General features: G+C 37.3%; 1 protein-coding gene across 2 annotated transcripts; it reads left to right on the top strand.

Annotated features, from left to right (window-relative positions):
* Nucleotides 1-314: 314 nt before the first annotated feature.
* On the top strand, nt 315-12,300 carry LOC122834096 (serine/threonine-protein phosphatase 6 regulatory ankyrin repeat subunit C-like). Of its 2 annotated transcripts, XM_044122222.1 has the most exons (28): nt 315-472; nt 802-885; nt 1,500-1,578; nt 1,674-1,744; nt 1,856-2,056; nt 2,288-2,375; nt 2,899-3,041; nt 3,179-3,391; nt 4,038-4,116; nt 4,197-4,311; nt 4,465-4,547; nt 4,662-4,770; nt 5,200-5,268; nt 5,340-5,480; nt 5,639-5,695; nt 5,961-6,072; nt 6,162-6,233; nt 6,301-6,502; nt 6,907-6,994; nt 7,344-7,461; nt 7,553-7,772; nt 7,905-7,992; nt 8,093-8,176; nt 8,841-8,986; nt 9,710-9,792; nt 9,909-9,991; nt 10,100-10,191; nt 10,266-12,300. In XM_044122222.1, the coding sequence occupies exons 1-28, from the start codon at nt 446-448 to the stop codon at nt 10,448-10,450; spliced, it is 3,132 nt and encodes a 1,043-aa protein (XP_043978157.1). In that variant the 5' UTR covers nt 315-445; the 3' UTR covers nt 10,451-12,300. The 2 variants fall into 2 exon arrangements, with proteins under 2 accessions (XP_043978157.1, XP_043978158.1); XM_044122223.1 differs by lacking the exon at nt 6,162-6,233.
* Nucleotides 12,301-12,499: the final 199 nt, after the last annotated feature.

The following is a 12,499-nucleotide window of genomic DNA, read 5'->3' as shown; positions in this document are numbered from 1 at the left end:
TTACAAAAAAAATGACTAACTCTTTGATAAAAGAAAAATGCAGCGTTAGAAGTTAACCATCCACTTCTCAAATTATCATATGAAAACTCTTTATTGACATTACACACTCCTCTTATAATAGTTGGACAGCTTTTAACATGCTTTCCACATAATTTTGAGGATTTATCGGTAATGAGATCTTTTAATTCTTTGAGGCTGGAATCCCTCCTTACCATTACTCTAATTTTCATCTCCATCCACAGATTCTGCATCGGTACTCTCGTAGACAGAAAGCTGGCTTGATAAGCGAAACCCTTAAAATCCCGCTCCTCGAAGTCCTCTCGCGATGTTCTACAACTGCTCCAAACATCCCAGTTGCCAAATAAGCTAAAGCTAGGCTAACTAGCAGATATGCTGCTAAGTTTACACAAAGTCTCAATGAAGAAGCTTTCTGAGTGATTGGGACATGGAGTTGAGAAGTATCAAGGACCAGGTAGTAAACACTGATTTTTCAGTGATATTAATAAACTTTGGCAAACTTACTCGACTCTTCACTGTTGTTCACAGCTGCTAGTCATCATAGCTGCACTACGAGGAAAGTTTTCCTTCAGGCTAATTGTGTCACAGATCCTTTACCATCGAGATTTTGTTTCATTTCTTTGAAGGCTGAGATAAAAGGCGTTTTAAAAACATGACTTTAAAAGTTTTTATCCTCTACGAGCTTGGCTTTTTACCTTAATCAGAGAGTATAAAGTGATTTAAATGGCATATCCCTTACTACTCTTTATTGTTTGTGTTGACTGTCCAATGTCTTCTCTTCAGTCTCCTCTGATACAGGCCATATTCAGCCGAAATGCCGAAGATGTTGCATTGTTATTGGAGCACAACGAAAGTGTCAACGCTCAGGTAGGGTCATCCTGTCTGGAGCTGATGTTGCGATGTCAAAGTTGTTTGCTACACATCTTGGACCAATCCTTAAAGCTATAAAGTTATCATTTTTTACAATTTTTCTATGGCTATAGGATGTGTATCAAATATAGTAATTCACTTGGCACTTATTTTGCTATTTTAAGATAATCTACATAAATCACAAAGAATAAGAGGCTTGGCACAAGATTGTATAATGACCATTAATATAGCAGTATAATCAGTATGTGGCTCTGCTTAGTACAAATAGTAATTATTATGGATCGCTATCCTTATTTAAATCAAAGAGGGAGTTTAACAGCTCAATAAATTGCTGAAGTGTTTGGTAAAATTTCAACTTTAAACTGTTAAAACTTAAGAGTAGAAGGAAATGTGCATTTGTTCAAAGTAATAGAGGGATGTTATGATCTTCCACATTTGGGCTCTGTGTGTTTTCCTTTTACTATCACACCTTTATTATCCTGACAGTACATTACAGGTGAATGAAAATGCAAAAACCAGCCAGATGTGTCTGGTTTATTAGCATTTTTAGTTAAAATATTCTTGAGAAATTTTTGTCTGACACTAAATTTTAAAAATGTTTACAATTTCAGGACCAAGATCAAAGCACACCGCTTCATGCTGCTGCTTATTTGGGTGATGTTCATGTCATGGAACTACTTATAAATGCAGGTAAACCAAAGAAGTCTTGATCACTGCATAAGGACTAAAACGTACAAACCGTGTGCAGCTGAAAAGCTTGTTTTTGATTTTTCTCTCTATGACAGGCGCAAATGTAAACTCTAAGGACCAGGGCTTGCTCACTCCTTTACATCGAGCCGCAGCCTCGAGAAATGAAGTACTTTTATATACTTTTTTAAATCAAAGGCATTTGAATAAGCAACTACTTGATTTTACAGTCTGACATGTGATATGTTTATATATATATATATTTTTTTTATAACTACAGAGGGCTGTAGAACTGCTCCTAAAACACAAAGCAGAACTCAACGCGCGGGACAAATTCTGGCATACTCCACTACACATGGCAGCTGCGAACTGGGCCACAGGTTGCGCTGCAGCCCTCATACCATATGTTTGCAGCCTTGATGTTACAGACAAACTGGGAAGAACACCTCTACATCACGCAGCCCACCGCGGGCACGCTGAGGTAACCTGTAAAGACGACAGAAAAAAAACAACATATGAACGTGTCATGTCCTCTTTTAAATCTTTATGACCAGATTTACTTCCTTTAATAAAGCATGTCATGCTTTGAACGTCTTGTTCTGAAATATTTTGTCTGTGTGTAAAACTGTATCTCGTGGTTTCTAATTGACAAACTTGATATCTGGGTGTCTTGCACAAACGCATATGTTTACCCAAGTGTTGTGTTTTACAGATGGTGAACTTGTTCTTGCGTAAAGGAGCCAGTGCAAATGCCAAAGATAAGAAGGACAGACAGCCAATACACTGGGCTGCACATCTCGGTGAGAAAAGTAATATATAAAAACTCTTTAGCTTAAATTAATGTTTTCAAATATTTGTAAAATATTTGAAAAATCTCACAGTTTTCCATCCTGCATCTTCGGTAACTTAAGCCTATAATGAACAATTTTAACTGAAAAAAAAAACAAAACACACACCATAAGAACAAATTTGAAGGGTTTTATGTTATATTTTAATGTGTCATGTATTACTTGCTGTACAGTTCAACTAAAAAGCAAACAAATCTATTAAAACTATACAAATAGGTTGCAATTACCTAATGCATATTAAACTGATCCTATGCTAAAGCAGATTTTGATTCAATTTCCTCAACATCTTGACAATATTTGGTAACTTTGTGAAAGTTCTGAAAATCTGTAAGATTTTAAGGATCCTTGTCTTCTTATTGCAGCAGTCAGATGAGAAAAGACTTTAAACTAGTTTCATTTGGCTGGTTATGTAGCAAGAGCTTCTTCTATTTTTTGAACACAGCTTCCTGAAGTAAATGTAAGTCTCTTCTTGCAGGACATTTGGACGTCATGAAGCTGCTGATGTCCTACATTTCAGATGTGGCGTGCAAAGACAAGCATGGTTACACGCCGCTCCATGTCGCGGCCGCCAGCGGACACCTGGATGTAGTCAGGTGTCTGTTGAGACTCCAGGAGGAGGTAAAAGCTGCTGTAGCTTAGTCAAATGAATGATAAGCTTCAATACTTTTAAACATAAATAATCTGTCTGGTGAGAAAGAAAAATACTTTCTGAATTGAGCGAGTTTTATTATTTTGTTTTCCCTCCTTGATTTCAGCCTGATGAGCCAAACAGCTTTGGGAACACGGCGCTTCACATGGCCTGTCACACGGGCCAGGACTCTGTAGCCACTGAACTGGTGAACTGCGGCGCCAACATCAACCAGCCCAACCACGAAGGCAACACGCCGCTGCATCTGGCCACCATCTCCTCCAGCGGCGTGCTCTGTCTTGAGCTCCTGGTCAACAATGGTGCCGATGTCAACGTCCAGGTGAAATGTGTCTATAAAACCAAAAGTATTTGTAGAAAGGATTAAAAATTGATTTCTATATTTAATAATTTATTTAAAGGTTAGATCTACTAATCATGAGGATTTGGACAAGTACTTCAAAAATTTGTTTAGGTGTTGAAGATTTTTGAAAATGCTTAAACTTAAGATTTTGAACACTTGATTTAATCTTTAACTACAAGTAGATTTCCCCTTCACACTTTTATGAAACTTTTTCTTATAGAAATGCTTTTAGTTGAAAATATTTTTGCATAAAAATTACTAAGATTTAATAGTTTAAAAGAAAAAAGAAAAGAAAATCCATCAGACACACTTCAATTGCCCAGTAGTTCATGTTTCTGTATTTATGAAGCTGTTCTCTGTATATAAAATATGATTAAGGTAAAAGAGTTTTTCCAAAGTTTCTGATCAGTCACCTTTCTTTCTCACTTTTGTTAACATTACACTATAAAAAAAACTGTTTAATTAAAGCTGAGCAAATCCAGTCGAAGTAAAATCTTCATTTTACTTTTATTTGTATTTTATACATGAAAATTGGAAAGGAGTCTGGATTTGCTTGGAATGTGTTCAAAACAAGAACTTAAAGACCTCTGGAATATTAAATGTTAATTATTAATGTGTCCAACAGAACAAAGAAGGAAAAAGCGCTTTACACATGGCTGCGATGCACGGACGCTTCACAAGCTCCCAGATTCTGATCCAAAACGGTAACACACATCCTGCTGTACGATGGGACTGATGGTGGTCAAAGGGTTTGTCATATGCAAGATTTGTCTTCTTCATTCAGGAGGTGAGATTGATTGTGTGGACATAAATGGAAACACTCCTCTCCACGTTGCTGCCAGATACGGTCAGGAGTTGCTGACCAGTACTCTGCTGACCAACGGAGCTGCCAGAGGCAGGTGAGTCTGTCTGGATGAGAGTCTTTTGAATCATATTTATGGTTAAAAAAAATTATTAGAAATCCTGGTCCTTGATGAATTCTCCAAATCATTCGCTGTATGATTTTTATTATTGGTTGCAGAGATGAATTAATTAATTAATGTGATCTGTAGACGGGGGGTTCATGGGATGCTTCCTCTACATTTTGCGGCGCTGTTTGGCTTCCCAGATTGCTGTCGCAAGTTACTTTCTAACGGTGAGGATCCCTTTAAGTCCACCAGCTCTCTATCGGGATCTTAGCTGTCATCATGATAGATTTAACTATGGCTGAAAACTTTTTGGGTTTTTCTTTTTGTTGTTTTTGCCTCAGGCCAGTTTTACAACGTCATTCAGGATGGCCAAATCCCAACCCTGGAGTTTGATATAAACACCCAGGACGATTATGGGAGGACCTGCCTACATGCAGCTGCCTCTGGAGGGTGAGAGATCAGACATAATCGAACTCAACCCAGCTTCAGATTGAAGTTTGACCAGAAAAAGAAAATCTGGTACTGGACTTCATGGAAGAACGGAACTATTTTGATTATTTAATTATCTGACGCTACTTTTCTTTGAGTTTTGTTTCCGCATTTGCATCACTTTTAGAGAGGACGACTCCCTGTAATTAAAAATTTGACTAAAGTTTGGGTGTTTGTAGTGTGTAGAGGAGGTACTACATTTAATAAAACCATCTGTGATGCAGCCGCAATAATCTTTTTTTTTTTTTTCTCAGCTTCATTTCCTCTCTGCTAAACGGTCAAATAAATGCCATTAGTGAAACTTTAATCCTTTTTTCATTTGTGATCATAAGATATGTTGAACCCTTCTTAGATATTATATATTCTCTCTGATATTTGTTTGTTTTGCAGAAATGTTGAGTGTCTTAATTTACTGGTAAACAGTGGAGCTGAACTGGATATAAAGGATGACTTGAGGAGGTGAGCACCATATGCAGCATGGCATAAAATGATTTTTAAAATTTTTTAACCCTCTCTATTTTGTCTGTCAGATCTCCTCTGCACTACTCTGCAGCCAATGGGAACAGCCAGTGTACATTTTCTCTAGTGAGAGCCGGAGCGGAGCTCAATGAGGCGGATCTGACGGGCTGCAGCCCTCTGCACTACGCCGCTGCTTCACACACCTTCTGTGGGTGAGAACCTTTTCCTGTCATTTTAATCCAAAACTTCCTCAAGTTTCTCATCAGCCGCTTAAGCTGAAAATCAACTGATTCTTGTCATCGGACTGGGAACTGTTTTGTTGGGTTTTTTGTTGTCCGACTCGGTTAACTTTACTTGTTTTTATTCACAGAGGAGGAACAAAATACGAGCCAGACCTCAGTGAGGAAAGAAAACAAGAAGCCTCTCTGTAAGTAAATCTCATTTTTAGTTGAAAATTTGGTGAATTTTAAGTGCAACTTTAATTGTTGTTGTTTTTTTGTTTTTTTGCATGTTGCTACAAAGCAAAGTCTCAAGTCAGCTGTGTATAACAATAACACTTTAATTGTTTTTGCCACGAGAAAATTTAAAACAGAAATGTCCTCTAAAGCTAAACTCAGATTATGAGTCATTTTTCTTATTTATTTTTCAGGGACAAAAACACTGAAGCATCTCATTCTTTCTGCTGATTTCAGGTGTTTAGACTTTTTGCTTGACAACGGTGCAAATCCCACTCTGAAGAACAGCAGAGGTTACAGTGCTGTTCACTATGCAGCAGCTTATGGGAACAAACAACATCTGGAACTGGTCAGTTGTGGCTTTTATGTATTGCTTTTTACATTAGTTACTGCAGACTGCAACTAATGGCTTTTTGTATTATTATCTTGCTCCTACAGCTCTTAGAGATTTCTTTTAATTGTCTTGAAGAGGTTGAAAGTAATATTCCAGTCAGTCCTCTGCACCTGTCTGTGAGTATGACGACTATAAATGCGTCATAGCAACCTTTTATTTCTACTAATTACTTTATGTCTGCAGGCCTACTATGGGCATTGTGAGGCACTGCATTTGCTATGTGAGACGCTAGTCAGTCTGGATGTGCGGGACATTGGAGGCCAGACTGCGCTCCACCTTGCTGCAAAGAGAGGCTTTTCCAAATGTGTGGCGGTCCTGTTGGAGCACCAGGCTTCCTACACGTTGAAGGAATACAAGCAGAAGCGGACTGCTCTGCATGCTGCAGGTATGTACTGCAAAAACACAAACTCTTACCAAGTGTTTTGGGTCTAGTTTCTATTGCACAAATCTTGGTCCACTTGAAATAACTCAAAACTAATTTAAAAGTAACTTGTACGGAGAAATGGCTTGTTTTGAGTCAATAATTCCTTAATATGGATGAATGAGCGGTGAAGTAATCTTCCAGTGGAGCAAGACACTTGTCATCATTAATAGGAAATAACTGACTTAAAACAAGCTCCTATTTCTTGCGGAAAAGTTATTTGTTGGTTAGTTTTGTCTTATTTCCAGTGTAATAAGATGTTTGTACTAGAAACTAGTTAAGAATACATGGTAAGAGTTTTGTGTTTTTGGAGTATTGCCAAATATGTTGACTAGTTATAGTATTTGAATTATCTTTCTTTTTCACAGCTGCTGAAGGCCAAGTGGACTGTCTGCTTTTACTGGTCAACAGGGAACAAAGTTCTGGCATCATTGACGCTCAGGACACGCAGGGACAGTGAGTGGCTGTGTGGTTTGACTTTTTTCCAACGCTGATGTACTCTAATTTTAAACACATATGTTTCGTTCATGACAGAAAAAAATCCTATTTAAATGAAAGAATGTTTCCATGGGGTAGAAAATGAATATTAGATTTTATACTTTGTCGCACAAAGTTAAATCGATAATAAAAAGGTAATAAACAAGAATAATGTTTGATATGCAGTAAATATCTTGATCTTCATTCATTTAAAAAGTATTAGGAGAAATATACCCAATATGCACCACATGTATTATAAAAAGCTAATTTTCCCAGCCAGGATAATTTCTCCAGCCTTATTAAACAGTGAATCCTGTTTGTTTATTAGGACAGCTCTGATCCTGGCAGCTTTAGGACGTCACACTGACTGTGTCCACATCCTGTTGGAGAAAAATGCAAATCCAGATGCTGCAGATAAACGAGGCTTTACTGCAATGCACAGAGCTGTGAGTTCCTGCACATCACATTGCAGTTCCTCTTTTTAGCTTCATTACAACTTTAATCCAGAATCTGTTTCATGGCTTGCTTGTTTTGCAGGCCATGTTGGGTAGTGAGGACTCTGTTTTGGCTCTGCTGGAACATGGGGCTTCTGCCCTGTGCAGAGACGCTCAGGGAAAGACGCCGCTCCACCTCGCTGCATCCTGTGGTCACACAAAACTGCTCCACATTCTGCTCGGAGCTGCAAAAAAGGCTGACCCTCTGGACTCCATGCTAGACTTCAGGGGCTACACACCCACACACTGGGCTGCTTACCATGGTGACAATTTGGTCTAATTTAGTTTTAATTCCTAATTAAATTAATTCTCAACTAATGCATAAATGAGCAAATAAGGAGAAGAATGCAACTAGAATATGTAAGAATCAACCTTATTATATTTCCTCTTCTCAGGTCACGAAGGATGTTTACATCATTTACTTGAGAACAAACTTTATAGCAACCAGGAAGGAAATCGCTTTACGCCACTGCACTGTGCTTTGTGAGTATTGTAATAAACTTTAAAAACTAATTTTATGCATTAATTCTGATTATATTAGACTAGATTTATTTATTTAAAATGCTTTTGGCTTTCCACGCAGAATCAATGGACATGATGCTGCTGCTGGGCTTCTAGTAAAGACCATTGGCTCTTATATTGTTCACACTAATGATACCAAAGGACGGTGGGTTACATTTTCACATCAAAAACACTTACATTGAAATTACTCCTTGAATCTAAAGTGATGTAAATGCAAATGCATTTTAATTTAGGGAAATAATTTAAAATAACACCAGTAAGAGATGCATTATTTTTGTTTTATAATCCTCAAAAATATTCATATGCCTTGTCACTAAGGCTCAACAATATGGCCTGAAGTCAACACAATGATGTACTGTGCAGTTCACCTGACCTGGGAATCTCTTACAAGATGTAAACAAATTGGTGTTTTAGGTGTTCTCCAAACAATCTGACTGAGGTTAAATACGTTTTGAAAAAAATCGGAAAAGCTTCAGCAAAACCTCAAAATGGTTAAAACTTCTGAAATGTGGCTCTACAAAATAATAGCGCACATTTCGTTTTTTTGTTGTTCGTTTTTATTAGGATTTCACAGAAAATCCTAATTAAATATACAAGTGTGATGTTGTAACAAGACAAAATGCCAAAAACTCAGAGGGCTCTAAATAAAGTGTCCCACACATTGCCTTTTTTTTTGTTAGCAAATGGCAGAAAAGATTAGCATTTTAAATGAAATAATTAACGGATATCCCAGCTTAATATTTACTATTTCGGTTTATTTTATAGCAGCTTGGGTAAGTTTGAATTCATTCTGCTGTTTGGATGTACAGGACGCCACTGCATGCAGCTGCTTATTCAGGGAGTGTTGCTGGGCTCCAGCTGGTTCTGGGCCACGGGGCGCAGGTCAATGCCGTGGATCACTCTGGATGCTCGGCTGTAATGGTTGCAGCAAACTGCGGACAGACCATGGCTGTTGGTAGGTAACTAAAGATTGTTTGGACCAAAGGTATCTTAGGCTCTTGACTAGGGACGCAAGTTCTTAATTAATGAGTTCATCTAAAGTTGATTGTTCTTATCGATCGACAACGCACGGCTGAATTTAAGGTGTTAAATTACGGAACTTGTCAAGTGTCTATATTTCAAAACAGAACCCCGTAAAGTGTATTTTCCATCCCGCTCCCGACTCTGTTTAGATCGTTTTTCTTTTCTGCTCTGGTTTGGCTGCCATCTTCTTCTTTTTTTTTCTATTATGGCGAATCGCAAATAACTTCAAGGCGCATAAGTGTGTGGCAACATTACTTTACATCCATTAAATTCCATTTTTTAATTCTGTCTTCGGAAGATAATTAAATAGGGCTTTCCTTATTTTGTAAATATCCACTATGTTTCCTTCGTTTCCCAATATTTGGCCGCCATCTTTGTTTCTGGCTCCGTTTAAGGATGACCAAGGGGGCCCTCTTCTGGATGGCGGCCAAACTACAACATTAAAAAAGGAAATAATTTTAATCAAACAAATCATTAATCGTAAGTCGATGAATTGTTTGCATCCCTACTTTTGACTATTTTTTGCTTGTTTTCTGTAGTTTTGATCCTCTAATGCTCTACTGCTTACAGATTGTTTTACATCCTGTTCAAAAACTCCAAGTTTATGATTGTGATGTATAAACCTGTTAGTTGTTGCTTGTTATCTGCCTTTCAGAGTTCTTACTGCTCAAGGCGAAGCCAGACCTGACCCTGGTGGACGTCAACAACAACACAGCACTTCACTTAGCCTGCAGCAAGGTCACATGCCTACCCGCTAGTACTCTTTATGATTGGAGTGGGAACTAAAATTTGTTGCCAACCATCAGTCTAAGCAGCATTGTTTAGGCTCATGAGCGTTATACTTCTGTCTGCAGGGTCATGAGATGTGTGCTCTGTTGCTCCTTGGGGAAATCACAGATTCCTCCCTCATCAATGCAAGAAACAACTCCCTCCAGATGTGAGTTGCTGTAAAGCTCTGAGCACCACACCAGCAAAAAGACCTCTCATTAAAACGTCAGCCGTGACGATGTGAATGTGAAAACTGTAAAATCTGTTTGTAATGCAGGCCTCTTCATATTGCTGCGAGAAAAGGCCTGGCCACTGTTGTGCAGGTGTTGCTGAGCAGAGGAGCAGCAGTCATGGCTGTAGACGAGGATGGTAAGTGAGAATATTCATTTCTGAGGGAGATCGTCTAAGGAGTCCAAGTTTTTTAACCTGTTGATCTTCTTCAGGCCACACCCCAGCTCTGGCTTGCGCCCCAAACAAAAACGTAGCCGACTGTCTGGCATTGATCCTCTCCACCATGAGGCCGTTTCCTCCTAGAGAGGCGGACGCAGCCTCCCCTTTCAGCCCCATCCTGAAGAACTGCAGCATCGCTGCCACCTGCGGGTCCAACGGAAGCTTGTGTCATGCTTAAAGCTCACACAAACACCGATGAAGGGAGAGTTTATCAACATACAGCTGCAAGTTATGAACATGTGGCAAGCTGCTACACATCATGTATATCGTCCTGCATGAATAGAAATATTTGCTTCTCTCAAATCCAGCCATTTATGTTACTTATATTTGTAGAGCTTTTAGATTAACTTTTTTTATTAAGTCACATACTATGAAGAATTTATTGGCAGCGTTGTTGAGAGCGCACTACAACAACGCGCACTTCACCCCTCTACAAGTCAGTATTTGCTTTTAGGAGATTTTTATAAGTTAGTTTAGGAAGTTTTCAATCTGAGCCCTGTTTTTTCTGCTTTAAATGGAAATTATTGATGGGCACAATTTCCAGTATGTTGAATATTTTTTGACCATCATGACATGCAGCAAATTTTAATGAGACTTCCCTGTTACCTGAAAGGTTTCGCCACATATAGATTTTGATTTCTGTGGTTTCCAGATGCATACAAGTATAGAAACAACTTTGTTTGCAGACTTTTCCCATTACCTCTCCTCTTGTCCTTCCTTCTTTGCATCTATCCCCTTCATTTTTTTCTTGTTTCCTCTTTTTTTTTTGTCTTAGTGTACTTTCTTTTGAACTTATTTACTTTCTTATGTTCTTTATCAATTCCTTCCTTGTGTTGTTTCTTTCTTTCTGCCTGTCGTTTAGTTTCTGTTTTAAATCATTTAAAATCTGGCGACCTTTTGTATTTTCTATTTAAAATCAAAAGAACTGGGAAGTCTGGAAAGATTGGTAATTTTCAAAAGAAGTATGTAAGAATCCTGTATTTTAATAATAACCATTGAGCTGAATGGTTTGTCTAGTTGTCAAGTAAGTCAGACTTAACTTTTCTGTGCCCTTCAACAAACTACCTTACATTTTAGGGAATATTTTGAGAACGCACATTTCTCATGAGCTTTGCAATAATGTGTTGGTGTTGTGCGATTTACAAACTCTTTCGAATTTACTCTTTCAAAACATCTAATAGATGCTGTAAACTTTTTATGCAATTCACAAGACTATTTTCTTATTGCGAGTAGCACTAATGTAATTATTATTACTATAAATTATCATTTATAACATTTAATTTTAAAAAAAGATGTAGTTTTGATCATATTGTTTACAGAACAATGTGTATTTATGAACATCCTAAAATGAAGGCCATCTTTTACATGGACTATCTATGACATTCAGTAATGAAGGAATAACCTCAGGTGATTGCATTCAGCACTGAAGGTGTATTAATAAACATTTTTATCTGGATGCTTCAGGTTTAAATGTTGCCTGCTTCAGTGCAGTTTGTTAGCGAAGTAAGAGATTTCAGATGCTAAATGTTTTGATGCTAAAGTTTAAAGAAATTGGAGTATCATTTATCTTCTCATTTATTCATATTTTTGGCCAGTTTAAGACCAATATATGGTCAAATGAAACAATTTTCAACAAATGTTGACACAAAGACTTTTTTTTCTTTACACATTTTTGTCTATTTTTGTGTTTTTAAATTATTTTGTCTTTAAAATTAAGATAATCTCTTTTTATTGTGACACTAAAGACAAACTCGGTTTACTTGAGTTTTTATTTTGTTATTTTTATTCTAATTCTCTCTTCATTTGAATTTATGCCCTTTCCCAAAAGTTTTTTTTTGTTGTTGCTATTTTTAGCATTGAATAATTATGGAGACAATACATTAACCATTGCTCTGTTCATGAAAACCTTTTTATTTTTACTCAATAATACCTCCTCTTGTATCTAAATATGGCTTTAAACCATTTGCACAACTGTACAACCTACTTTAATAATCTGCCATCTGTTAATAAAGATATTTTATCTTTGTAGCTAAAGAAATACTTGCAAATACTTTGATTATTTGTAGAATCTATTCTGTAGCAATACAACGCATTTCATCAAGGTTTTTAAGACTTACGCCTTTAATACTGACTTTTGTTTTACCTTTGGTTGTATTTTATAACAAAGTAAAAAAGTAACGTTAATATCAATGAAGTGGTTTCTACTCACGTTTCTTGTCTTTTGTAG

The sequence above is a fragment of the Gambusia affinis genome, linkage group LG07 (assembly GCF_019740435.1).
Source record: "Gambusia affinis linkage group LG07, SWU_Gaff_1.0, whole genome shotgun sequence".
In the NCBI taxonomy this organism is placed as follows: domain Eukaryota; kingdom Metazoa; phylum Chordata; class Actinopteri; order Cyprinodontiformes; family Poeciliidae; genus Gambusia; species Gambusia affinis.
This window is presented reverse-complemented; position numbering and strand designations above follow the sequence as displayed.